The 26,892-nt window shown below is 37.6% G+C and overlaps 1 protein-coding gene across 1 annotated transcript; it reads left to right on the top strand.

The window, feature by feature from the left end:
* The first annotated feature begins 2,741 nt into the window (after positions 1-2,741).
* Positions 2,742-26,892, top strand: LOC119772045 (calcium/calmodulin-dependent protein kinase kinase 2-like). The gene is made up of 17 exons (XM_038268316.1): positions 2,742-3,036; positions 10,693-10,973; positions 11,063-11,404; positions 15,584-15,631; positions 16,325-16,378; positions 18,021-18,072; positions 18,180-18,313; positions 20,273-20,309; positions 20,404-20,425; positions 20,537-20,625; positions 21,183-21,382; positions 21,524-21,577; positions 21,682-21,755; positions 21,879-21,966; positions 24,595-24,723; positions 24,876-24,979; positions 26,171-26,892. The coding sequence occupies exons 2-17, from the start codon at positions 10,758-10,760 to the stop codon at positions 26,241-26,243; spliced, it is 1,716 nt and encodes a 571-aa protein (XP_038124244.1). The 5' UTR covers positions 2,742-3,036; positions 10,693-10,757; the 3' UTR covers positions 26,244-26,892.

Genomic DNA, 26,892 nt, shown 5'->3' with positions numbered 1-26,892 from the left:
TAGTCTGTCTTTACTTTGCTTTCATTTCTTTTCAGGATTGCAAGGCCAACATTAGGATTTAACCACAACAGCAGTTAATTGAAATTTTTATTCTGATTGATTTATTATGTGAAATCTCAATAAAAATGGCAGTTTGTGGTTTTGATGTAAAATCATGGAGAAATTCCAAATTGTTTGGAAAGAAACTCGGTAAGCTCAAGATAGTTCAAACTGTAATTTGAGGGAGAAAAAAAAACTAAAATATCATCTTGGTCAATCTAAGTATTTATTACAATATCAAAATGAAAACATTTATTATAATAAGACTTAACAGATAAAAACACGCAAAACCTTAATATTTACTTTTTAAGAACAATAGTATTAACAAATGTCATATTTAAGAACATAAATGCATTACACAAACTAGAAAAGCATTTTTAGAGAGCAGACCTCTGCCAAGTAGCAAATTTTGCCACGTACCATTACCCCTAGCGAAAGCTCACACATGATCTGGGTTATTACTAAATGTTCAGCTCTCACCTTCATTCACTCCGCTTAATTATTCAGCAGTTCAAACTTCAAGTGAGGCATGTCTCACCTTTCCGTTGTTTTCTTGCCAAGTATAATACTTCTGAACTTTTTTGAGTCAGATGCTGAAGCTGTCAATGGTCACTGCAGCCACAGTGGTTTAGGAGGGAGGTGCTTGTTCTGCCAAATAATCCTTAAAAATTACTACAGGTGCTGGTCATAAAATTAGAATATCATGAAAAAGTAGATTGATTTCAGTAATTCCATTTAAAAAGTGAAACTTGTATATTATATTCATACATTACATACAAACTCATATATTTCAGATGTTTATTTTGTTTAATTTTGATGATTACAAATGACAACAAATGAAAATCTCAAATTCATCATATCAGAAAATTAGAATATTGTGAAAAGGTTCAAAATTGATGGCCCCTGGTGCCACACTCTAATCAGCTAATTAACTCAAACCACCTGCAAAAGCCTTTAAATGGTCTTTCAGTCTAGTTCTATAGGCTACACAATCATGGGGAAGACTGCTGACTTGACAGTTGTCCAAAAGACGACCATCGACACCTTGCACAAGGAGGGCAAGACACAAAAGGTCATCGCTAAAGAGGCTGGCTGTTCACAGAGCTCAGTGTCCAAGCACATTAATAGAGAGGCGAAGGGAAGGAAAAGATGTGGTCGAAAAAAGTGTACAAGCAAGAGAGATAACCGCACCCTGGAGAGGATTGTGAAACAAAACCCATTCAAAAATGTGGGGGAGATTCACAAAGAGTGGACTGCAGCTGGAGTGAGTGCTTCAAGAACCACCACACACAGATGTATGAAAGACATGGGTTTCTGCTGTCGCATTCCTTGTGTCAAGCCACTCTTGAACCACAGACAGCGTCAGAAGCGTCTAAAGAGAAACAGGACTGGACTGCTGGTGAGTGGTCCAAAGTCATGTTCTCTGATGAAAGTAAATTTTGCATTTCCTTTGGAAATCAAGGTCCCAGAGTCTGGAGGAAAAGAAGAGAGGCACTTCATCCACGTTGCTTGAAGTCCAGTGTAAAGTTTCCACAGTCAGTGATGGTTTGGGGTGCCATGTCATCTGCTGGTGTTGGTCCATTGTGTTTTCTGAGGTCCAGGGTCAACGCAGCCACATACCAGGAAGTTTTAGAGCACTTCATGCTTCCTGCAGCTGACCAACTTTTTGGAGATGCAGATTTCATTTTCCAACAGGACTTGGCACCTGCACACAGTGCCAAAGCTACCAGTACCTGGTTGAAGGACCATGGTATCCCTGTTCTTAATTGGCCAGCAAACTCTCCTGACCTTAACCCCATAGAAAATCTATGGGGTATTGTGAAGAAGAAGATGCAATACACCAGACCCAACAATTCAGAAGAGCTAAAAGCCACTATTAGAGCAACCTGGGCTATCATAACACCTGAGCAGTGCCACAGACTGATCGACTCCATGCCACGCCGCATTGCTGCAGTAATACAGGCCAAAGGAGGCCCAACTAAATACTGAGTGCTGTACATGCTCATACTTTTCATGTTCATACTTTTCAGTTGGCCAACATTTCTATAAATCCTTTGTTTTTATTGGTCTTCAGTAATATTCTAATTTTCTGATATGATGAATTTGAGATTTTCATTTGTTATTTGTAATCATCAAAATTAAACAAAATAAACATCTGAAATATGAGTTTGTATGTAATGTATGAATATAATATACAAGTTTCACTTTTTAAATGGAATTACTGAAATCAATCAACTTTTTCATGATATTCTAATTTTATGACCAGCACCTGTATATGGTACCCAGTTCAATAACCTCTTTCTCTATATTTGAAACCCAGTTGTATAAATATAACTATCCATCTATATAAATACCCTGTGCAATAATCGGGTGACAAAAAACAAAAAAAAACTGTCATGAACTATACTATATTACAGATATCCCATGTACCTTTTTTCTTCCTTTGGCACCTTCAACTATTTAAGCTGATGTAACAAGAAAATTCCTGCATCCTGCTAATGATGTGGATCATCACTAAAATGTAATGGATTATTTGTACCCAGGTGCACCTTTGGTAAAAAAAATCATTAAAATCCGTTCTTAACTTTCCTTTACACAGACGGACACAAACTTGACTAGGAAAATAATCTTGGCTGGATTTAAAAATGCAAATGAATTACTCGCGTGCAATTCCCCAACTCATCAACAGGAGGAGCTGTTGCGTAGCGCAGATCCAAAATTAAGAACCCTGAAGTGTTTTACTGAAGTGAGGAAAAATGAAAGGAACGAGAGGTAACGCACAGCGCCTCCGTTTATGAGGCAGGGCTGTGGGGTTGTGTTTTTCTCCATTATATAAGTGAAGACAGGCTTTCGGTGGTCTTATAAACCGCTGCTCCATCACAGCATCGGCTGTCAGTCTATGTTCTCACAGCTAGCTAGCTGCCAGCAGCCGCCTACTGTAACATCTCTACTGGAAGAAAAAAACCTCCAAATTCGTATTTCTTTAACGTCTCCAAGGTAAGACTTGATATCCGAATACCTTTATATGGCTGCAGTGGCTTAATGTGGGGATTTCTTTTAACAGTAGATTGGTTTCTATCATAATCGACGCCCGTTACCGAAACATCTGTCTGTTAACAGCTGCTAATGTTAGCCGAGCTGCTTCACTTTGAAGCTCAGAAAGGATTTAGCGCTCTGGGACGGAGGTAATGGTTATATTCGCTTTCATTTGGACAGCAAATACCCTTGTTTGGTGTTTTGTTGGTTGAAATAAATGTTATAATTTGGTAAATAACGCAATTTGGCTAAAACTTGAGAGGAAATATAATAAACACTGACAGCCGCCCATAACTGCTATGTCGTTTGTTTAATCCCGGATTTAACTAAAAGTTTTCTATGTAACAACTGTAAGGTGCTCCTGTCTAAGCTGACATATCTCCACTACCTTTTTATGTAACATTAGAACATTGAGAATCTAAAGTTGCATCATCATTTATTTGTTTTTGTCGATAAACATGATGGGTTTTTAAAATATTTAACCCTGACCTTTAAATACATTTGTATATTTATACCAGGAACACTAACCTATCCATACTATAATGTGACAAAATGTATCTCCATAGCCATTGCCATCTATGGTTAGTCTTCTCATCTCAAAGTCCCATGAAGCAGATGGGCAGTGTGGGGCCAGAGTCGATTAGGATTTGATACAAAATATTTTTTTTAAACTTGTTATATCAAATACATTATAAATAAATAGCAAAAACAGTTTTCCATCAGCACTTTAATGTATTTAGCATCTAAAAATACAATCAAAATGAATAACACAACTTGATAGGAAAGAACCTAAAAAAGTGCCACTTTAATCTGAGGTTTAAACTGTGAATGTCTTAAAACAGGGGTCTTCAATGTTTTCCAGGCCAAGGACCCCCAAACTGATGACGAGATGGAATGGGGACCCCTTAATTATATATATTTTATGACATTGTGTAATATCAAACTGGTCCTATTGTTACTCTATTACCAATGGAGTCATGTAACCAAAGTCCCCTGGGATTGGGATGCCCTGGGATTATTAAAGTGATTCTGATTCCTGGTTGATGGGACAGGTGTTGTGAATGAAATGTTACCCAGCTTGAAAGAGCTCCTGTGTGTTGTTGAATGTGTGCATTGATGACTGAAAGACATCTTCTGCCTCCATTTATCAGTTAACTACAGTGTGGAATGCATGTTGATGTTTATTTAAAGATGTTTCAATTGGTGGAAAAAAATTGCAGGGGGAATACAAAAAAAAAAGTCTAGTCAACCAAAGCTTTCGCGACCCCCATACAGTACCTCCGTGGACCCCCTAGGGGTTGCGGAGCCCCAGTTGAAGACCTCCGTCTTAAAAGAAACCTGTTGCTTATGTTAAGTTAATAAGAATGTGAGTTTCCAGGTACTTAACTAGGGCTTCAACTAACAATTATTTGATTGATTATTTGATTAATAGTATAGAAAAAGTTTCCTCAAAGAAGTTTGTTGCTTTTTGTATCTGCTTCTGTTTCCCTGAACCCCAGTCGGCCTCAGCAGATGGCTGCTCACACTGAGCCTGGTTCTGCTGGAGGTTTCTTCCTGTTTAAAGGGAGTTTTTCCTCTCCACTGTCGCTAAAAGCATGCTTAGTGTGAGGGATTGCCTTCAATTCTATAAGTCGATGCAATCAACTGGTTTTGCTTACATGAAAAACTTTGGATCAATTTGACTGTATGATCTGGTTGAACTGTAAAGTGCCTTTGGATGACGTGTTGTGAATTGGTGCTATATAAAGGGAATTGAATTGAAGATCTTTTACGAATGTAAACCAAGTGAAACTAAAACCTTTCCACCTGAGGCATTCTGGATAAAGAATACTGATAAACATTTCTGAAATTCAAAAATGTTTATTTATTTATTTTTTTACAATTTTGATATAATTACTGCTCTAAGTGGGTCTCCCTGTCAACTAAAGGAACGTTTTACAGTCTCTATACTCCGTCAGATAATTTAGTAATCGATTAATCATTAACTGATTATTTCAATTATTGATTAATCACGGTTTATCTGATTGTTTCAGCTCTACATTTAATCTGTTCCCTCCGACTTTTGCTAGTGCTGCCAGTCACCTGCTGAAAGGCTACCACACTTTGCCTTTGCTTTTTAGAACGGCACCTTTGTTTCCGCTTGTGTTTTATGCAAATAAATATCAACATTAACTTGTAAACTAAATGCTGGTGGTGTCAGCATTGTATTTTTTTGTTTTTTCCACAAATCATTATTACTAGTGTAACACTGTATAAGTAGCAGGTCTATTAAAAAGCTGGCAATTTATTAAATAGTCTTTGTCCAAAATAATAAAATAAATATGTGTGTGATCTCTCATAACAATAATATTCAATGTAGTCAATCTAATTACTGCTTTCCTATTTTCCCCTTTTAACTTTTTAATTTATTTATGAAGTGGGGTTTCTGTTTATTTTTGCATTTTTATTCATTTTAATCCACCATTCCTAGCAGGTTTGTGTAACTACAACTAAAACTCTACAGTCTGGAGTCTATTTAGGAATATAATGTGAATTTGCTTTTAAATTATAGGTTGGGACTCATCATAAAACAGTAGGTGGTATTGCCTTGACTAAAAGCAATAACAAAAATATTTCGATTGCAGCTGAAATATTCTGCAATAAATACTTTCTATTAGATATTAAATATAATAGAGAAAGGGGTCATGCTGGGGCCATTGCCTTTCTCTGCCAGTGTATTGGGAAAGGTGGAGTAGTAAACCCTGTACAGGTCACCAGTCTGTTTCAGGGCAACAAAGAGACATATAACCATACACACACATTGAGGTCACAGTCATGTTTTTGGAATGTGGGAGAGAGCCCATGCATGCATGGGTAGAACATGCAGAAAGACCCTGAACAGGGAATCAAACCTGGAACAAGGTAACAGTGCTACAAACTGTTGCACCATGCAGACAATATTATTCGTTATTCCTTTCTTTTTCAGTTAAGTTTGACAACCTGATGTGAGTCACAGTCTGCTCATGTTGCAGTCTATTCTTACATGCAGTAATTCAAAATTTGTTTTTCTTGTGAAGCAGCCTGTTGGGGAGACGCATCACTTTACTTTTTACACCATATTGTCTGAATGTTTCCAGTCACTGAGAAGCTCATCTAAATGTTTCATATTGACCTCGGCAGTATGCGTGGCCTCAAATGGATAGAGATGCATACAGTAACCACCCCTTAACCATTTACAACCCCTGACAAAAATTATATAATTACCGGCCTCAGAAGATGTTTTTTCAGTTTTTTTATAAAACAGGTCACAGACATGACAAAAAAACTTAAGTCATCTCAAATTGCAACTGTCTGGTTTTAAATAAAACACTAAAAGAAATAAAAAAGGTGGTTATCAGTAAGGGTTTGTTAGACCAAACAGAAGGAAAGAAATATCCCCATTTTCATTTATTGGTGGTGAGTCTGAAGTAGTGAAAAAATTGCGAATCTTCTTTTGGTAAGTAAGCTTGTATGAGCGATGCAAACATCAACTTTTAAACAGAGCGTGCACGTGGAGAAATAGGCTCGTGCACGGGCGTGTCTTTTCAAAAATTTGCAAAAATCCTTCACTTTACCTTTTAAGATCCTGGACTATTTGCAGGTCATAGCTTTGACCTTATGTGTCTTTTTTCCAGCAATGTTTTCACAGTTTTTGCTCTATGACAAGATGCATCATCATCTTGAAAAAATGATTTCATCATCCCCAAACATCCTTTCAATTGATGGGATAAGAAAAGTGTCCAAAACCCCAACGTAAACTTGTGCATTTATTAAATATGTAATTACCACCATCTCCCCAGTGCCTTTACCTGACATGCAGCCCCATATCATCAATGACTGTGAAAATGTGCGTGTCTCACTGGAACAGCACCAGACAAAAGTTCCAGCATCATCACCTTTCCCAATGCAGATTTGAAGTTCATCACCGGATATGACTTTTATCCAGTCATCAGCAGTCCATCATTGCTTTTCCTTAGCCCATTGTAACCTTATTTTCCTTATTTTTACTGCAAGAAACCTTCCTTTAGATGGTTTCTTGCAGTTTGGTCACAGACACTGACTCCAGTTTACTCCCATTCCTCATTTGTTTTGTTGTGCATTTTCGTTTTTTTAAACATGTTGCTTTAAGTTTTTTGTTTTCACGCTTCATTGGTCTACCAGTATGTTTGCCTTTAACAACCTTCCTATGTCATTTGTTTTTGGTCCAGATTTTAGACACAGCTGACTGAACAACCAACATCTTTTGCAACATTGGGTGATGATTTACCTTCTTCTAAGAGTTTGATAATCTTCTCCTTTGTTTTAATTGACATCTCTCATGTTGGAGCCATGATTCTTGTCCGTTCACTTGGTGCAGCAGCTCTCCAAGGTGTGATCACTCCTTTTTAGATGCAAACTAACAAGCAGGTACAATTAGATGCAGGTATTAGTTATAGGGATGGGAATTTACAGGGTGATTCCATAATTTTTCCTCAGAATCGAGTAATTCTATATTATTTTCCCTCTGCTTGGTCTAAAAAAAGTAACCATTACTGACTACCACATTTTTTTTCCTGAGTTCTTTTAGTGTTTCTTCAAGCCAGACATTTAGCATTTCAAATGACTTTAATTCTGTGTCATGTCTGTGATCTCCTTTTTTTTTTTTTTTTTTTTTACAAAATTAAACAACTGAATGAAAATCCTCCTAGGATGTTGATTCCATAATTTTTGTCAGGGATTCTAAAAGCCTCAAAGACAGCCAAGAATGACCTCAACAGAAGCCTTCACAGACTTATGACAATTATTTTCCCAGGTTTGAAACCCCTCCAAAGTAACATTGTAGAAATATTTTCTTTAACAAGCAAAACACATTAAACTACATAAACCCAGAATATAATTTGTTGACAAATTAAGTAACCACCACCTGTAAAGTAAATTGAAATATCAAAATATGTTCCCAACAACAGAATAACAATCAGTCAGTTAAACATTTTAATGTCATCTTTTAAAAGCTTTTTAATCAACTTGTGTGTATTAATTCCGCATAGATTATTTTCTTATGAAAAGAAGGTGAAACATTGTTATGCATTAACCTTATTTAAAAGAGAAGCTCTTATTCCATAGCTAGATTTGTTCTCCTGTGCCGGATTTAAAGATAAATGACTGACTAGCTTCTCAGCTGTGTGATAATGCTGCACTTAGGTTAATCTAGGAGATCCTTTCTTGCATTTACAGCAGCTTATCTGCTGCATGCCTCCACACACATCGCTGGCGCTGTTGTCATCTGTATCACTTAATGAGGCCCGGAATGCTCCTCTGTTCCAGATGGCCCCGTGTTTTACTGGTATGTCTGCAGGACCACATATCTGTCTTAACTAATGCTGTGCAAAGTTTGGACCCCCCACAGGCTCTGATTAGTTCTCCTGTCCTTTCTCCTCATGCCCAGATTGTCCAGGTTGACTTGTGTGACTTTAGGTGCAAGGCGCATAGTTTAGCATCTGGTGCTTCAAAGCATCTGTTAGTGTTTGACAGGAAATGATTCTAACCTGAAGTGGGCGTCTCTCCCACACATAGTCCTCATTTAACACTTGGCTAGCCTACACATGGTTATGTTTACCTCTTGGCTTAATTTTCTTCCCCTGTATCAACTTATCAGGTTTCCATGTATTAATATGATCTAAATCCGCTTAAAAAGTGATGTAGATCTTTCTTCCTCCTCTGCTTTGCTCTTCTTGTTCCTCAGGTGATGAGCATATAAGAAGCTGAGAGGCCTTTGAGATGGAAAATATGATCTTAAATTATGCAAAATAAAAAACAAGGTTCTCATTAAATGCTGTAAAGATAATAATTAATCCTGTTGTGTAAGTGACATCAAAAGCTTACTCAAACGTTGCTCCTTCAGAAGCATCACTCTGCATCTGCTTACAGGAGCTGAAAATGGTGCAACTAGATGTGTGCAGATGAATTCATTAGCGCATTACAGAGCGTGTGGGAAGAAGTCAAGACGATTGAGGGCTCAAGTGAAAACCACAATGTCTGCTTATGTTGTGACGTCGGTGAAAAATATTTATGACATTTAAAGTCCAGCTGCATAGAGAGTTAGACTTCTGCTATTTATATTTTTAGACATGCAGTGTTTCTAACTAGTATGCATAAGTATGTGGAAACCAAACTGCCATCCAATGCACTTAATACCTCATGCTAGTAAGTTTATCCTTCAGTTTTAAGTTTGTTTTTGTCTGCATAGCTACAGCAAAAAAAAAAAAAAAAATCCAGAAATTCACACAAGAATATTAAATGATGGTAATCTTTTCGACTTCATAAAACTTTTACACTGCATTAAAGCTGAAGTGTCGTCAAATATATATCACGTGTATAGTTTTAGATGACCTGAATGCATAGTACTTAACAAACATTTATCGCCATCTAGGCCACTTGTTCTCAGTTCTGGTTCTCTAGCTCTGACTGTATAATTCAAATAATTATAATGTTAATAATGCTGACAACAAAAATTTGAAGAACAGTCGGCCCTGTGGTTCATGTCTCAAAATGTAAGTTGACACTTAATCTAAGATCAGCTACTTTATGCAGCCAATGAAGAGAATAGTATTGGAAATAATAAAAAAAGAAGTCCCCTGAAGGACCAAGGACATTGTAACTGAAGCAGGTATGCAGTGACACTGATACCATCTCTTGACAAAACAAGTCCAGCATAAAATCAGGGAATCCTCACAATGTTTTATTCTTTCAGTAGCAAGGTTGTTTCTTTAATGGCTGCCTTCTCAATATCTGTTCATTGTCTAAATTTTAAATGTTTGACATTTTAGTGAGTTTCTTAGTAGGGGCTCCTCAGTCGTGCAAGCAGCAGTGCTACTGCCTTGCAGCAAGAAGGTTCCGGGTTCGATTCCTTTCTTCATGGAGTTTGCATGTTCTCCCTGAGCATGTGTGGGTTCTCTCCAGCTTCCACCTACAGTCTAAAAACATGACTGTTAACATGACAACCTGGCAAACTGTCCAGGTAGAGAGCTGGAGATTGGCACCAGCAGCCCTAGCGACCCCAGCGGGGAGAAATCGTGACGGAAAATAGATGGATTGAGTTTTAAGTGTTTAGTTTTCAATGTTTTCATTTCCAAGAGCAAATCTGCTTTTCAGTGTCAATGCAATCTATCTCTGGTTTAATTCCATAGTTTTTAAGCGTGAACAATCAACAGCATGGTGACCTCAGTCCATCTAAGTGACTGTTGTAACAGTTTTCTCTTTGTGTGAACAGGGTAAACAAATTGGGGTACACATTTGCCCTAAAAGTTACACTTCTGTCCTTAATTTTTATTTAATGACATGATTTTTTTTTTCTTTTTTTTTTACAAATATGAAATGGACTTTTGTATTTCCCAAGAATAGACATTTGTTCCAGTCTCTCTTATTGTTCAAAATGGAAGCTGAGATTAATCTGCTTTTTGCTCTAAAGCATTTAACAGACATCCGCGCTGACCCAAAATAATCCCAAAACAACATATTTAAGGAAGCAAATCACTCTTATTAGGTATATATCACCTAATAAGAGTGACTGAAAGGCTAGCATGTTTTCAGCACACTTATATTCTACAAATTCTTTTTTAGGCACAATTGGCCTTGAGGTTGTGGTCTGATGGAGGAGTGCTTGTCTCGTTTTGTGAAGAGCCACCATGTTGCCGTGTCATGTAACTCCTTGGCACTCTGCTGAGTCTTCGGCATCCTGCGGCAGTCATGCGCCATCGCTGCAACAACCTCTCCCTGATCTACTGTGCAGCTGTCCCACTCCACCTTTAAACACCCACTCTGAGACACCATCCCCAGACCCCATGGAGTCCCTCATTGTTGTCACAGAGTATGAAACAAGTCAACCACCTGGAGAGGAAGAGGTGACATGAAACACAGTGATTTATATATTTGTTTCATGATTAGTAAATCGTATGAATGTTAAAGATAAGAAACCTATATGTCATGTCAGGTGGAAGAAATGGACAGCTCTGAGATGCCTGAGCAAGCTTCCTCAACAGGAGCACCTTTTGGGACTCCTTCCTGTGACCTGTTGTCCCATACCGTGTGTCTGCCGGAGGTTCTTCTTCCTGAAAGCCAAGAGCAAAGGAGCAGATTAAGCATGTCTGACCGGAAACTCTCTCTCCAGGAGCGATCTCATACCGCTCCCTCACCCTGCAGCTCGCCTGGACTAAACGGGCGATATATTTACCCATCCTTACCCTACTCTCCCATCACATCTCCCCACTCCTCTCCACGCCTGCCTCGCCGACCCACTGTGGAGTCCCACAGCGTTTCCATCACAGATCTCCAGGTATGATAATGCTTTTTGAATGAAATCAATTGTTTTTATACCATCTTTAGTCTTAGTCTGTTTTTATAGATTTATGAATTATCAAGCATTTAAATTCTGTGGGCTTCTTTTGCCAAAATGACATACCAGATTTCCCAGTCCTTAAAATAGATACAAAACTTCTGGATGCATAAATACAGGGATTCAGACTTCTTATGAATCTCTATACCAATAATCCAAACTAAATGTCATAATCACAGTTGACTTTGCAGATTAATAATTAATTTCCACTCTGGAGAGAGTATCCCGATTATTTTATATGACTTGATGTAGAACTTTCTTTAACATAGATACAACACATTAACAAAACAAACAAACACAAATTACATCACAGTAAGATTGACAAAAGCTATATGTATATACACACATGCATACATTTTCCATACTTATAAAGACACAAAAAGATATACACACAAATAAAAACTAAATAAATACAAGGATGGGTTTTGGGTATGCCATATGCACCAATAGTCATCCATTTATATGATGGAGTATCTTGATTTTATATGTTTTTAGTTTATCCAGTATCCTCTGGTAAAGAATTTATAGCATATCAGTCATTTTGAGTTCATAAGCATCACAACTGAAATAAATATTCTTTTGTTTTTTCTGGACCCTAATGTACTGTAATGTTTTGAGGCTTGAATAAAACATGGCAAACAAATGGGTCAACTAGTGCTGACAGAGAAACGCTCTGAGGTGTTCCTTTTTTATCATCAGTTAGTGTACTAAAACTGGACTTTAAGTAACTCAGAATTACATTTACATTTCTTCTTAAAAGCAGCGCCACTGGTTAAGATCAAGCTTTGGATGCACAGGTAAGGTTTGATAGACAGCGAATGTAGCTGTTAGCTGCAGTAGAAATAGATGTGGTTAGTATTTTCTTTAGTGCTCCATCCTACAAAAGATGTCATGTTGGGATCAGATTTTTTTTAGATTGTCATGTTTTTTTTTTTGGTTGCAAAATTTGCTTTCTATATTTTACATGATATAATTACATTTTTTGCTAAATAAATATAGAGATTGACTTTCTGTAGAATTATTTTTTAAACTGTTAAAAGTGGTTTATATATTCAATACCTAAACTGGTCTGTTATGGTAGAATAGTCCTTGAAGAACTGGAGCTTATGGTTGAATTTGTTTATGTTATATTTGCAGTCCTACTATGATCCATTTTTCCCTTTTCCACTGACAATTTCAGCACTGGACAGCTCTACATCAAGCCTGTCCGGTTCCTTTAGCACAAGAACATGCTACCAGCAGGCACAACGGAGAACAAATGTCCTGAATTCACACATTTTGCCATTTATTTTCCGCATTAAAGCTGCCGAATCAATGAAGAGGCTGGGCTCAACTTCATCTTTTAGCAGAAGCTCTTACTGCTGCGAACCAAAAAGCTTACGGGAGCTAGCATTGTTCTTCTTGTCTAGTCTACTCCAGAGGATATATGTAGAGCTCCCCTTACAGGTTTTGTGGGAGACAGTTCGGTAGATATCAGCGGCTTCTAGCCCGGTGTGGCTTATACAGTTAGGGCCAGAAATATTTGGACAGTGACACAAGTCTTGTTATTTTAGCTGTTTACAAAAACATGTTCAGAAATACAATTATAAATATAATATGGGCTGAAAGTGCACACTCCCAGCTGCAATATGAGAGTTTCCACATCCAAATCGGAGACAGGGTTTAGGAATCATAGCTCTGTAATGCATAGCCTCCTCTTTTTCAAGGGACCAAAAGTAATTGGACAATGGACTCTAAGGGCTGCAATTAACTCAGAAGGCGTCTCCCTCGTTAACCTGTAATCAATTAAGTAGTTAAAAGGTCTGGGGTTGATTCCAGGTGTGTGGTTTTGCATTTGGAAGCTGTTGCTGTGACCAGACAACATGCGGTCAAAGGAACTCTCAATTGAGGTGAAGCAGAACATCCTGAGGCTGAAAAAAAAGAACAAATCCATCAGAGAGATAGCAGACATGCTTGGAGTAGCAAAATCAACAGTCGGGTACATTCTGAGAAAAAAGGAATTCACTGGTGAGCTTGGGAACTCAAAAAGGCCTGGGCGTCCACGGAAGACAACAGCGGTGGATGATCGCCGCATACTCTCTTTGGTGAAGAAGAACCCGTTCACAACATCAACCGAAGTCCAGAACACCCTCAGGGAAGTAGGTGTATCCGTCTCTAAGTCAACAGTAAAGAGAAGACTCCATGAAAGTAAATACAAAGGGTTCACATCTAGATGCAAACCATTCATCAATTCCAAAAATAGACAGGCCAGAGTTAAATTTGCCGAAAAACACCTCAAGAAGCCAGCCCAGTTCTGGAAAAGTATTCTATGGACAGATGAGACAAAGATCAACCTGTACCAGAATGATGGGAAGAAAAAAGTTTGGAGAAGAAAGGGAACGGCACATGATCCAAGGCACACCACATCCTCTGTAAAACATGGTGGAGGCAACGTGATGGCATGGGCATGCATGGCTTTCAATGGCACTGGGTCACTTGTGTTTATTGATGACATAACAGCAGACAAGAGTAGCCGGATGAATTCTGAAGTGTACCGGGATATACTTTCAGCCCAGATTCAACCAAATGCTGCAAAGTTGATCGGACGGCGCTTCACAGTACAGATGGACAATGACCCCAAGCATACAGCCAAAGCTACCCAGGAGTTCATGAGTGCAAAAAAGTGGAACATTCTGCAATGGCCAAGTCAATCACCAGATCTTAACCCAATTGAGCATGCATTTCACTTGCTCAAATCCAGACTTCAGACGGAAAGACCCACAAACAAGCAAGACCTGAAGACTGCGGCTGTAAAGGCCTGGCAAAGCATTAAGAAGGAGGAAACCCAGCGTTTGGTGATGTCCATGGGTTCCAGACTTAAGGCAGTGATTGCCTCCAAAGGATTCGCAACAAAATATTGAAAAAAAAATATTTTGTTTGGGTTATGTTCATTTGTCCAATTACTTTTGAGCTCCTAAAATGTGGAGTGTTTGTAAAGAAATGTGTACAATTCCTACATTTTCTATCAGATAATTTTGTTCAACCCTTTAAATTAAACGTTACAATCTGCACTTGAATTCTGTTGTAAAGGTTTCATTTCAAATCCAATGCGGTGGCATGCAGAGCCCAACTCGCGAAAATTTTGTTACTGTCCAAATATTTCTGGCCCTAACTGTATATGTGTTTTTTTTTTTTTTTTTCAAAACAAATTTGTGAGCATGGCTTATAGTGAGGTGTGCTCTATAGTCCGGAAAATATGGTAAATGCAATATAACAAAATTCAAATTTCTAATTGTAGAAGCACCCAGATTTGGTCAGATTACATTTGACAAGAATAAAACGCAGACTTTCTCACTGCATCCCAGGGGAATTAAGCACTTTTCAAACAACTTTAACTCTTAAGGCTTGGAGTAAAACATTTAAATATTTGTTGTTTGTTGAACGTAAAAGCAAAAATAAAATCACAATCACATTATTGAGGTTTGGCTAAATCATCATCAGCTACTGAAAATCTAATTTTGTTTTTGATCACCTGATGTAGGCTGTTAGTAGGTTTAGCACCCCATTTTCACGTGTAACTCAGAAAGTAGAAAGACATGTCCTCCTTCTCTTCCATCAGTATACCATATTCTTTAACTTTTGGCAACCTCATAGGATCCCCATGAGTGTGTGATAGCACCCAATAACAGCCGAGTTGCTGTCCCTTAGTATTTGTGTCATCAGTGTTTTGTTTTTTACATCAGTGGCCAATCAGTGGATCAATCGGTTTATATCACAATGTGGCCCTGTTCCAGAACAGATCGCCAAAAAGCAGGCGCTACAACATAACAGGCAGAAGTGGAAACTCTAGGGTGGAGTGAGGTGGAGCTGGCCTCAGTGGATCAGGAGGATCAAATGTAAATCTTGTTGCATCCTTATTGATTTTGATCTCAGATTTCTGTCTGTCATGCTCAGCTGTAAACTTTACATGTATTTGCTGGGTACCAACTAAACATCTGTTGAAAAAAAAAAGACCAGCTGCCTATTTTTCAGAATAGTTTATTCTGATAGATTTGAGGAAACATTCAAGAAGACTTCTGTCCAGACTATATAACCTCTGATGTTATTTCTTCCCTCTTCTTCTCTCTCTCCCTCCTGTAGGACTGCGTTCAGCTCAACCAGTACAAACTGAAGGATGAGATTGGAAAGGTACCATCCTAGACCACTTACTGATTGCTCCCTTTCACTGACTTCCATTTCCCTTCTCCTTTCCTCCTACTGCATGTCTGTCAAGTACAGGCACATCACCAAGGACGTGCAGTAGCAGCCTCTGATATGCTCTCTCCCGGCTGTCCTCATTTTCCAAACTGTAAACCACCCGTTCATGAGAGAGTTGGAAGATGGATGAGAGGCTGGTATAAATAGTGCTCTCTAAGGATTGTTCCAGGCTTAGTGGATGGGGGCTGAGCGAGGGAGTAGATGCATGTAGACATTTATGGTTCAGATTGTTGGTATTGTGGAGGACGATGATGATATCCTTGAATTTCAATAGATAGACGGAAGGTCTGTAGTCTACCTCTGTGGAATCTTAAAAAGCTGTAAAACATTTTCATATTTAAGCAGGCTTTCTGTTTCATTGCATTATTGTTATGTTTTTTTTTTCTTCTGTACAGCACTTTATTGTCTCAACTTTCAAAGCACTTAACAATTAAATTCACTTATTGAATTGTTAGATTGGAGGCTTTTATGATAATTGCAGAGATTCCTGCTATGGAATCGCCACTTTGGACTGTGGGATAAGCTATCTGCTACACATTGCTACACATTCATCTACACATTCATTATGTTTAATTTTTATGAAATGTTATTTTTTTACTTATCTTTTTACCTGCTATTACACAGGGCTCCTATGGTGTTGTTAAGCTGGCTTACAATGAGGATGACAACATGTACTATGTGAGTATTAAACCCCACAACAGGACAATGATTTCCTTGTTATTTGGATTAGAGGGAATTTCTGTAAAAAACAGAAGAATGTTTACACATCATTATTATTAACCTATTAAGCACCATGTCAGTGATTAAAAATTGCACAGTGATTTACTAATATCTTTATTATATTATATTTTATATATATATTTGTTAAAAATTTGTTATAATAGTTGAGCAGATTGGCAGACTATGTGTCTGAATGAATACAGTGCTTTCCAAAGGTATTCTTACCTTTTTACAGCTTTTCTCTGCCTTTAACTTGTAAGAACATTGAACCTTATGTATTTCATATGTGGATTCCATGTGAGGGATCAACACAAGCAGTATATAAGTGTGATGTGCAAAAAAAGTGGGCTTTTCATTAGGTTACAGCTGCAAGTATTTTGGTATACATCTGTATAAGCTTGGCTCTTTCTTGTCTGTCTGAATGAATAGCGTCTCAGAATATTGCTTTTTCTAACTTTGCCCCAGATGCTCTCGATTTGTAGACTGGCTTATTTAAAAGCATGCAGAGGCTCAGATCTTAACAGTCCCATTTTAGCTCAGGCCGTAGGTTTAATAGAGCCACATTTGGATTAACTAAATCACGCCATAGTGGATGCTTGCCTTACTCAATTACCCCTAAAGATTCAGATATAAGTGTCTTCAAAACTAAAGTTAATGGGAATCATCCTGATGTAAAATAATAAAGTGAAGACACAGGAAAATATGTATGAATTGCAGCCATTATTGCAATATTCAACAAAAATATTGCAATTTCATGTTTTTTTTTTATTGTTCAACTCTTCATTTAGAGTCACTGTTGGAAGATGGACTTTTGCATTAGTCTAAAGTCTTTTGAAGGTTCTATCAGAATTTCTACAGAGGCTCCTCATCTCTGATAAAGAAAATAAACTGTTCACATTCAGAACAAATCTGCTGCCATGTTTTTATCATAGAGGTTTTGTTTATAGCTGATCAGCCTCCACATATAGGGCTTATACCCATGTATCCATCCATTGCTTATGCCTGATTATCCTTAAATGGCTGCTTTGGGGGCTGTTGCTTGTCTCCAGAAGCAAGTGGTTAAAATTCAGGGTGCAGACTTGACATGTGGTCAATAGATCATAAAATCCAAAGGACCCACCCCCCTCTAAAGTCTATCCAGAGTGACTGATTTGGGTCTCATTACACAAAACCACCATCTTCCATATTATTTCATATCTGTTGCATATTATCTTCAGAGACTATATATTCCATGGTTATATAGTGAAAGAATTGGTTTGAATATTTATCAAAGGCTCTTTATATTGAGTTTGTTTTGCACGCTGTACTTGCGTAGAACCATTTTTCAGTCCCGCTTGTAAAATAGTTTGCTCTAATAGCTACTGAGAGGCATTCCTCTACTAAATGATTTTCAAGATAAAGGATTTATTTTTCTATCTTAGATGCTGTAACTGTCATCTGTACTGTAGGTGTATGCAGCATCTGACTGTGTGGTATCTTTTTTTTTTTTTCCTCCTGCCTCTTTGTTCATCATTTCTCTTGATATTCTGCCCACTGGGCTCTCCTGGCCTCGTTCTTATCTTCCTCTAAATCTAAACCCATCCCTCTCTCCCTTGTGTAGGCGATGAAGCTGTTGTCCAAGAAGAGGCTGTTGAGGCAGGCAGGTTTTCCACGTAAGTCAGCAGGACCCCTTAATGCCGGAATGGCAGACAAATGATGTGATATGTCTCAGTAATCTAATTCTTTAATATTCACTAATTATTTCTTTCTCCTACATCAGGGAGACCACCTCCTCGTGGAACTAGAGCAGCACCTGAGGGGCCTGCTCAGCACAAAGGCCCCCTGGAACGAGTTTATCAAGAGATAGCCATTCTAAAAAAACTAGACCATCCTAATGTGGTGAAACTAGTAGAGGTATGTAATTATTCAACATGTCGTTGACTTGATTCTTTTCATTTTAGACTGGTGTAAGAATACAGTAAATAGCTGAAAGCTACATGGTAGTTGGGTAACATAGTTGCATCCCTTATTAGATAGATATTTAACTATTATAACCACATTTTGACAAAGCATGACAGAGCCTGATCATGCCAGACATATAGAATCAAGAAATCACTCAAAGAAACTGTCTGATAAAATTAACAAGGCTAAAAATCTTAAGAAATTCAATCAGGAAACAGCTTTTAAAGAATGGACTTTATTGGTCTGAGAAAGGCTAAAAGTGCATGTGTCAAAAATATAGTTCCATATTTGGGCTCACCCTTTATCCACTGAGTAACAAATCAATCATGATGCTTTTGTCTTCTATGCCATTGTGCTAAATATTTCCCTCATTGTTAGCGGTGGTTACATTATAAACTGGACATTTCTAAGCTAAATGAGGCAGAAAAAGGGGTTATATATATATATATACCAAGGTCTAATGGAATGAAATTCAGCATGAAAGTGAGGGAAAGAGACACAACAGAAAGATTATCATTAAGCTATTTGAAGCAAGCTAAAATAGAAACATTAAGTATTTAATCAAATGATTGTTTTATTGAAGTAAAGAAATGGGATTAAAAACAGCTCTGAATTTGGGTACATTTCATTTTTGACAATAACTCAGGCTTAAGAAATGACTCTTTGATTACAACTGGTGGTAAAATGTTCAATTCAATTCAGTTTATTTATATAGTATCAATTCTCAACACTTCATCCCAAGGCACTTTACAGAGACCATTTAACCAGATCAGACATACAGTTAGTTTAGTTAGAAGCTTTCTTTCTAACGAAAACCAGCTGATTTCATCGACACATTGACTTACACCAAGCATGCTTGTAGCGATAGGGGAGAGGAAAAACTCCCTTTTAACAGGAAGAAACCTCCAGCAGAACCAGGATCAGTGTGAGCGACCATCTGCCGAAGCCGACTGGGGTTCAAGGAGACAGAAGCAGAGATACAAAAAGTGGCAGAGATACTAAAGGATGATATTGGTCAGTCCTTGTAAATCATGTGAATGAAACACTTTACTGTTTGGAACTTTGAACTTTTATTAGGAATCAATAACTCTTTCTGTTCCCCTGGTTAGTCAGAAAATATATCTATTAGCCACTATCTCTATCATGTAATTATGAAAATGTCATTTGTTGGGGATTAAATAAAATATTTTTGAATTTGACTAAAACCATTCGACAAGCTGCAACTGGATGGGAAGCTGTGTTAAATAAACGCAAAAGATCATGTAAAAAATGTTTTTCTGTGAAAAACATATAATACAATGATTGCATAAACCCAGATATTTTTACATTTGGGCCGTGAATTGTTAGAATTTCATTTTTTTTTTTTTTTTAGAACGTATATTATTTTTTTAAAGAGCAATAATACAGCCATACATCAATGGTACATAACACAAATGTTGACAATATAAAGAATTTCATTTTTGATCCATGTCTAAGGCACAACTAGAAGGATGGTAAGAGAGGTACAAAAGAAGACAAAGCCCTCTGAGAGAAAAATGCAGCAAAGAGGGTCTTATTAGAGTCAACAAATCGTTTGCTATTTGGGAGTTATTCCAGATAAAAAGCAGTTTCTTTAATGCATGTTATTTATTTATTGACATAATGATAATTCAGAACAGAAAAAACAAACCATGAAAAATGTTAAGCCTTTTTTCACATTTTTCCTATTCTTCAAATTATTCTTGAGGTTGTTTTGTTGCACCTTAAAACAGAAGCACCAACACTGCTGTTCAGGTTTCACCTCCCAAACAGTAATTTATGCTCTACTGTTAGAGATTCCAGTTCACATGAATGAAGAAGATTGCATTTTGTGTGTTTGGTGTGTCTGGTTGCATTAATGCTCATTTTCTCCACCCCATGCTGTGGTGCCAGGTTTTGGATGACCCCAGCGAGGACCATCTGTACATGGGTATGTTCTTGGCCAAACTGTCAGCGTTCAGACTGCAAACAGCATTTTTAAAGGTTGTTCCCTTACTAGTTTCATGTTTTGTTTTATGTTGCAGTGTTTGAACTGGTGAAGCAAGGGTAAGACAAGACATTTTCATGGCTAAGATTGTAGTAATGGATTGAATTCCATCTCATTAGTTCTGATTGCTACCAATGTGATGATGTGGGTATCTGTTTATGTGTATTCAGGGCTGTGATGGAGGTGCCCACTGATAAACCGTTCAGTGAAGACCAGGCCCGTTTTTACTTCAGGGATCTGGTCAGAGGAATCGAATACTGTAAGTCCCCCAAACCTCTTGTAATGTAAACATTTATCTCATCAATATGAATCTATTTTGTTTCTAAATTAATCTGTAACAGTGATAGATTATAACTACTATACTTTTATCGCTTTTATATAATGTACACAAGAAGTGTCATAAAGGATCGTCCCTATCATGGTTTAGACATTCAAATTCTCCCACTGTGTAATTAAGGCTTGTTTACACAATGCTATCCTGTTTTTACTAACTTCTTTCTGTGAGCTCTACTTGACTCTAGCCACCCACAAGGCTCACATGATTTCTCTGGCTGCTAATGCATTTCATCTCACCAGAAAAGCTTTTAAACTAGTGTTGTCTAGGAGACTATTATCTGGAGGAAAGGAGAGGGAGAGCTTTATATCTAGGACTTAATAAAATTTTTGACTTGTTATAACAATCATTTCTACCTATAATTCATCATCTGATGAGAAAAAAATGCATTATATTATTTCTTTACATGATAAGCAGGCAATATGATGTTTATCCAGAGATTTTTCTGCTGTTAATAGTAGCAGCATTACATTTTTTCACAGTGCATTACCAGAGGATCATCCACAGAGACATCAAACCTTCTAACCTGTTGGTGGGAGAAGATGGACACATCAAAATTGCAGACTTTGGAGTTAGTAACCAGTTTGAAGGAGCTGATGCTCTTCTCACCAGCACCGTGGGAACACCTGCTTTCCTTGCTCCTGAAACACTTTCTGAGACCAGAAAAAATTTCTCTGGGAAGGTGAGGCAGCGTTTGTGGCTAGCCAGTGCCATCTAGAGACTGCTTTTAAAAACGCAACACTTTACTCTTAGCTTTTCAGAGATGTTGATGTTTACTAGTTGATGTGGCTTAAAAGTATTTCTTGTTTTTTTCTTTTTAAAGGCATTGGATGTTTGGGCTATGGGTGTGACGCTTTACTGCTTCGTCTTTGGCGTGGTGAGTGTTTGCCTGGAAATTATAGAAACACCTTGTTGCTTTAAAAGTCAGCCCCAAATGTTCACTTGATGGTGACATAAAAAAAATGTATATTGTCTCCACAGTGTCCTTTTATGGATGAGCGCATTCTAAGTTTACATCAAAAAATCAAAACCCAGCCGGTGGTGATTCCAGATCGGTAAGGTTTCCTGCTGGTTTATCTTAAACTATTTTCTTTTTACTTGTTTTTTTTAGGCTGTCTTTGTTTTTCAGTTAGTTTATTCTGAAGCTCTGTATTGTTTGTTTTTTCTTGTGCCAACAGTGCAGACATATCAGATGACCTCAAAGATTTGTTGTTGAAAATGTTGGACAAGAATCCAGAAACCAGGATATCAGTGGCACAGATAAAGGTGAGCTTAGTTATCATCCTCAAGTCAGATGAATAATGAGGGCCCTCCTTTTAAATTAATGTCTTTTTTTTTCATTTTGTTGTTTTGTAAGATGCCTAAAATGTTTGCAACAATCTGAATATTTTATAATTTGTTTGTATGTTCCTGTGTGTAAAAACAGGCATTTTTAGAATTAAATAATCTGAAAAGATTTTCAGTTTTTTAACTCAAATCTTTTATTTTTTCTAACAGTTAAATTAATTCATAAAAATAACAGTTTCCAACAGATTGAATCTGCAATTAAATCCTTTATTTGATCAGTTATAATTATTTTGAGAGTTATAATTAATTATAATTTTATCACTGCTGTGCTTTATGAAATGGAAATGTCTTGAGAGCTGTACGGAACAAAATCTCATTTTGTATAGACTAGGCTTGTCCCGATCCGATCCACGTATCGGATCGGGACGCCGATATTGGCAAAAAAATGCGTATCGGCAAAGCATGTAAAATGCCGATCCAGACTGCCAATCCAGTTTTAAAAAAAAAATCCGGTCCGTATTTTCCAGTTTCGCCGATTGAAACGATCCATTCCACTTTTTTGCGCCAGTGTTCCCCTGTTTTGCATTTTTATTAAAGCTTACAGTAATACTTGCACCTTTAACTGTTTACGGTTTTACTGTTCACTGTGCAATTTCAGATTGCTATTCATAATTTTGTCCAGTTTGTGTTTATCTCTTAATAAACAGGTAATTTTGTTGTTACCAAGCATTGTGTTTTATTCAATCTCACCTAATTTAGCTGGCTAGATATTATCAAGAGTACTAAAACCCTTTTCAACATGAGTCTTACAACTAAGGCTAAATACTTTAACTTAAATACATGCTCGGATAGGCTGGTATCGGCCAGTATCTGTATCGGATCGGAAGTCCAAAAACAATATCGGTATCAGATCGGAAGTGCAAAAACCTGGATCGGGACATCTCTAGTATAGACCCAGTGTGTACAAAATGACAAAGTTTGTCTAAAGGCAGGTTTATGTTGAGAAACCAGGTCGTCTGAGTGTGTCGCAGTTAACGCAGATACAGCCCCGCCCCTTCCGCAGACACTCTGATACACCTTTTTCGCCCTCATGTCCCTACATTGTCTCATAATTTGCCCCTTACGTTTTTCCACTTCCTCACTGCCTCGGCCGTATCTAGACCTGTAGCTATTTTTCGATTGTCCCTCTTGCGTTGCTGCGTGGACTAACATAGCTCATAAAGCAAAAATATCTGCATCATACCTGCGACAAGCTCCCTGCGACACACTGCTGCGGGGGTATAACCAGCCCTTAAGTCTAAGTCTAGAGTCATTAATGACTGTATGAATAGTTTTCAGGCTGACACATTCTTGCAGTTAAAGCTTAAAGAGGAAAGACCAAACTGACTGCCAGTACAGACCAAGCAGCAGGTGGTGCTTTTGCCTCATTGTAGGTGCAACATTTGTGTTGTATTTTCTATGCCAAAAACAGCAGAGTTGTTCTTGCACCTCTTGTAACACACGCTCCTTCTGTTTAGGAAGCACAGTAGTAAGGGATGCCACACCTTTTAATGTATTTGATACTTTGCCTTTATTGATGGTCCTCCCTCTAACCTCTTACTGCATTACCGTGTGTCCGAAATAAAAAGAGTTACTGTATTGCTAAAATTATTCATTTTAATATGTAAGGTGTTTGAATAACTTTAATGTTCTGATTAATTATTTTGGGTAAAGGAGGTTTTATGAGGAGTTGGTGGAGGCTTAGGGTTTAATTTTGCCGTAATTCTGACCGTGGCTCCTTTTCAGTCAGAACAGGGACCTTTTTTCAATCTTCATGATGTCTGTTTTATATTTTTAGATTTAACTGTTGTTACTTTCACATTTCTTTTCTTACTGTTGTTTTGTAGCATTTTGAGATATGTTAATTATAGACTATGAATGATATTCTCCTTTGTTATAATTGTTTTTTTATTATTATTACCATTATCTCCATTGACTCCATCTCCATGGCTTAGAACTTCATCTTTCTTTTCTGGCGTCTCTCAAACTGCTTGAAGAAAATATGATTTTCTTATTTAAATGGGCCAAAAAACTAATTGCTCTGCACATCTGATCCTTTGCATACACACAGTCTTTGTAGATCACACATGCCAACTTATAACACAAGGATTTTTTTTTTTTTGTCCATGTAACTTAGCACTTCTTATGCAGATTATTGTAAGATAAGCCTTTTTAGCTAATGCTCCACATCTAATCTGATGTTTAATTTTTTAGGACACTAAAAAAACTAGCAGTTCCTGTAGCTAGTTATTGTTTTGTGAAACCATACAGTTAGAAACTTTGGAGCAAGCCATTATTTATTTACTGTATAAACATCAGCAGAGGACCATTAAAATTATTTTCCTTAAAAGGTTCACCCCTACTTCCACTTTAATCATCTGATTACCTTAGCCATAGTAGGAGAAGTGCTCGGCAATATTTCTTTTATGTTGCCAAAAAGTATTTTTGGTATTAAAAGCAGTTTCCTGTTGAAATGTTCATACATGTTAAAATAGTTACCCTGTTTCTTTATTATTGTGTGATCATATATTCATTTAGGTCTAAAATAGCTCCTTCGGTTTTTTCCAGGCACATCCATGGGTGACAAAGCACGGTGCCGAGCCTCTTCCTCCTGAGGATGACAACTGTTCACTGATTGAGGTCACGGAGGAGGAAGTGGAGAACTCTGTTAAGCACATCCCAAGCCTCACTACAGTGGTGAGCTTCTTCATTAATGAGCATTGAGAAAACATCAGAGTCAGCTGCAAATACACTGCAGGTTTTTGTTGAATAGATTTTAAAGGATGTGATGTCATGTAATACGGATTTAGCTTTAGCACGTGTGTTTTGCCTTCTTCTACTTTTTCCAGATACTGGTCAGAACCATGCTGAGGAAGCGCTCATTCGGGAATCCCTTCGACTTGAGCCGGAAGGAGGACCGCAGCAGTTTATGTGCTCCGCGAAGAACATTCACGTGAGTACCATTTAGGGTACCATGACAACAGTTGGAGACCTTGGGCCATGTGGCTGTACCACAACTGTCTTTCATAATGCTGCAGCTTCATTTCAGATGGTGTCACATAGTTTATGTCAGGGATTCTTGGTAGGCTGTCATTTCCTTGGGCAAAATATGTTGTTTATCCCTGGAGGCAAAATGGGAAGGAAGTTTCTGGACCTGACTTTGGCTTAGATTGCAATGACATCTATTATTTCCTATCACTGCTGTCATAGCAAAGTAACTCAACCATTTCAAGCTCATTTTGATGAACCATTATGGGGAATTTTCCACAGCAGGCAAAGCAATTAGCTTGTTTTATGTTTCACTGTGAATTTCATAAATTACACTTACTGAAATAAAAAGAACGTCTAATATTTACATGACTGAAAATACTAAAGTCGGCTAGTTCTTGGTGTTTATTTTGTTGCTCAGAGACTTATGTATTCCAGTTTCAAGTAAAGCTGTTTTGCTGTATTACTTATGTAAATGCAGAAATTGCAATCATGTAAATTTTAAGCTCCTTTCTTTCAAGTTAAACACATTTTTTTGTACAATGAAAAAAAAGCAACTGTTTTGGCTTCAAGTTTAATAGAAAATCAGAGTTGCTATAGAAAAGAAAGAAATATGAAATCACTGTCTGGTGTCTTCCCACTGTTTCATATCATCAGAGAGTCCAAGTAGGTCAAAGCGCCGCCTGGAGTTGCCAACATTTTTCACTATCCTGGCCATTAATGTCATTAGGTAGTGATAAAAAGTCTTGCTCTAACCATTGTGTCTAACTCCTAATATCTGGCAGTACTGTTTAACATACTTTAACATAACTTGGGCATAAATATTTTTTGTTAATAATAATAAAAAAAAGGCAGCATTTTGAGATATGTCAATTATAGACATAAATAATGGCAACATTGAAGCATTAAAGCCAGACGTTTGAACTCCTCCTCTGTAAGCAGGCTGTCCTCTCAGTGGAAAAGTCAGCTGAATCAAATGTAATAGATTATATATATTTGTTGTATGTTTCTTTTTCTAGAAACCCCATTTTTCCCCTTAGTTGCTCTGTGTCCTTTGGAAATCAAACCTGTTTTGAGTTACTCAATAGTGGCTTTGGGATTAGCATTTCCTGGTGGCATGGCTGTGACTGATCCTGAGTCTGTTGTTGTCATCCAGGAAACAAGAGAGCGCTGACGGTGTGAAAAGCATGGACCTGCCCTACGTAGGAGAAGACGAGGCTCTTTCCTGATACAGACAGCTTTTTATGCACACTAATATCTTCCTGCCTGTAACTGCACAACACGACACCCCTTTATTCTTTTAAACCGCCGTCAACACTTATGGACATGAACGTTTATGTTTCATGGGGAAAAAAGGGACTAAATTGATGAATTCAAGCACTTTGGTGATGATTTTGTGACTGATTACCCGTTCTCTTCTTGTACAGCATAGTTTTGGGGTTGTGGGCTTTGTGACTTCATATGTGAACCTTCCAGGGGGTTAACCCCCATAAACCTTGATTTATCATTCCTTTTTCACTCAAATTACACTTCCTGTCCTGCATGCATATATATTCTCAGCATGCCTCGTCTCAGGCTTCAACGGTTCAGCTTCAGGTTTTCAACATGGTTTAACCTCCGGTTTCCCTCCACGTTTATACTTGACAAGACTTTCAGGTCCTCTTGGCTGATGAAGATAAAGGGAAAGGGTTTTTTTCTCACCATCACAGCTGACCATCTCTTTGGCAGAGAACGCCTCCTGACAAAGATTGTCCAAGTTCCAACTGTGTTAGAGTGGCATTGTTTGTTACATATTTAAAAGATTGTACAGTTTACAAAAAAAAAAGGAAAAAGGGAAGTGGAAACATGTTTACTTCATTGAATGCATGCATTTATATA

The sequence above is a fragment of the Cyprinodon tularosa genome, unplaced genomic scaffold (genome assembly GCF_016077235.1).
Source record: "Cyprinodon tularosa strain WSP-4 unplaced genomic scaffold, ASM1607723v1 ctg7, whole genome shotgun sequence".
In the NCBI taxonomy this organism is placed as follows: Eukaryota; Metazoa; Chordata; class Actinopteri; order Cyprinodontiformes; family Cyprinodontidae; genus Cyprinodon; species Cyprinodon tularosa.
Note: the sequence above shows the minus strand (reverse complement) of the source record. Positions and strands in the feature narration are given on the sequence as shown.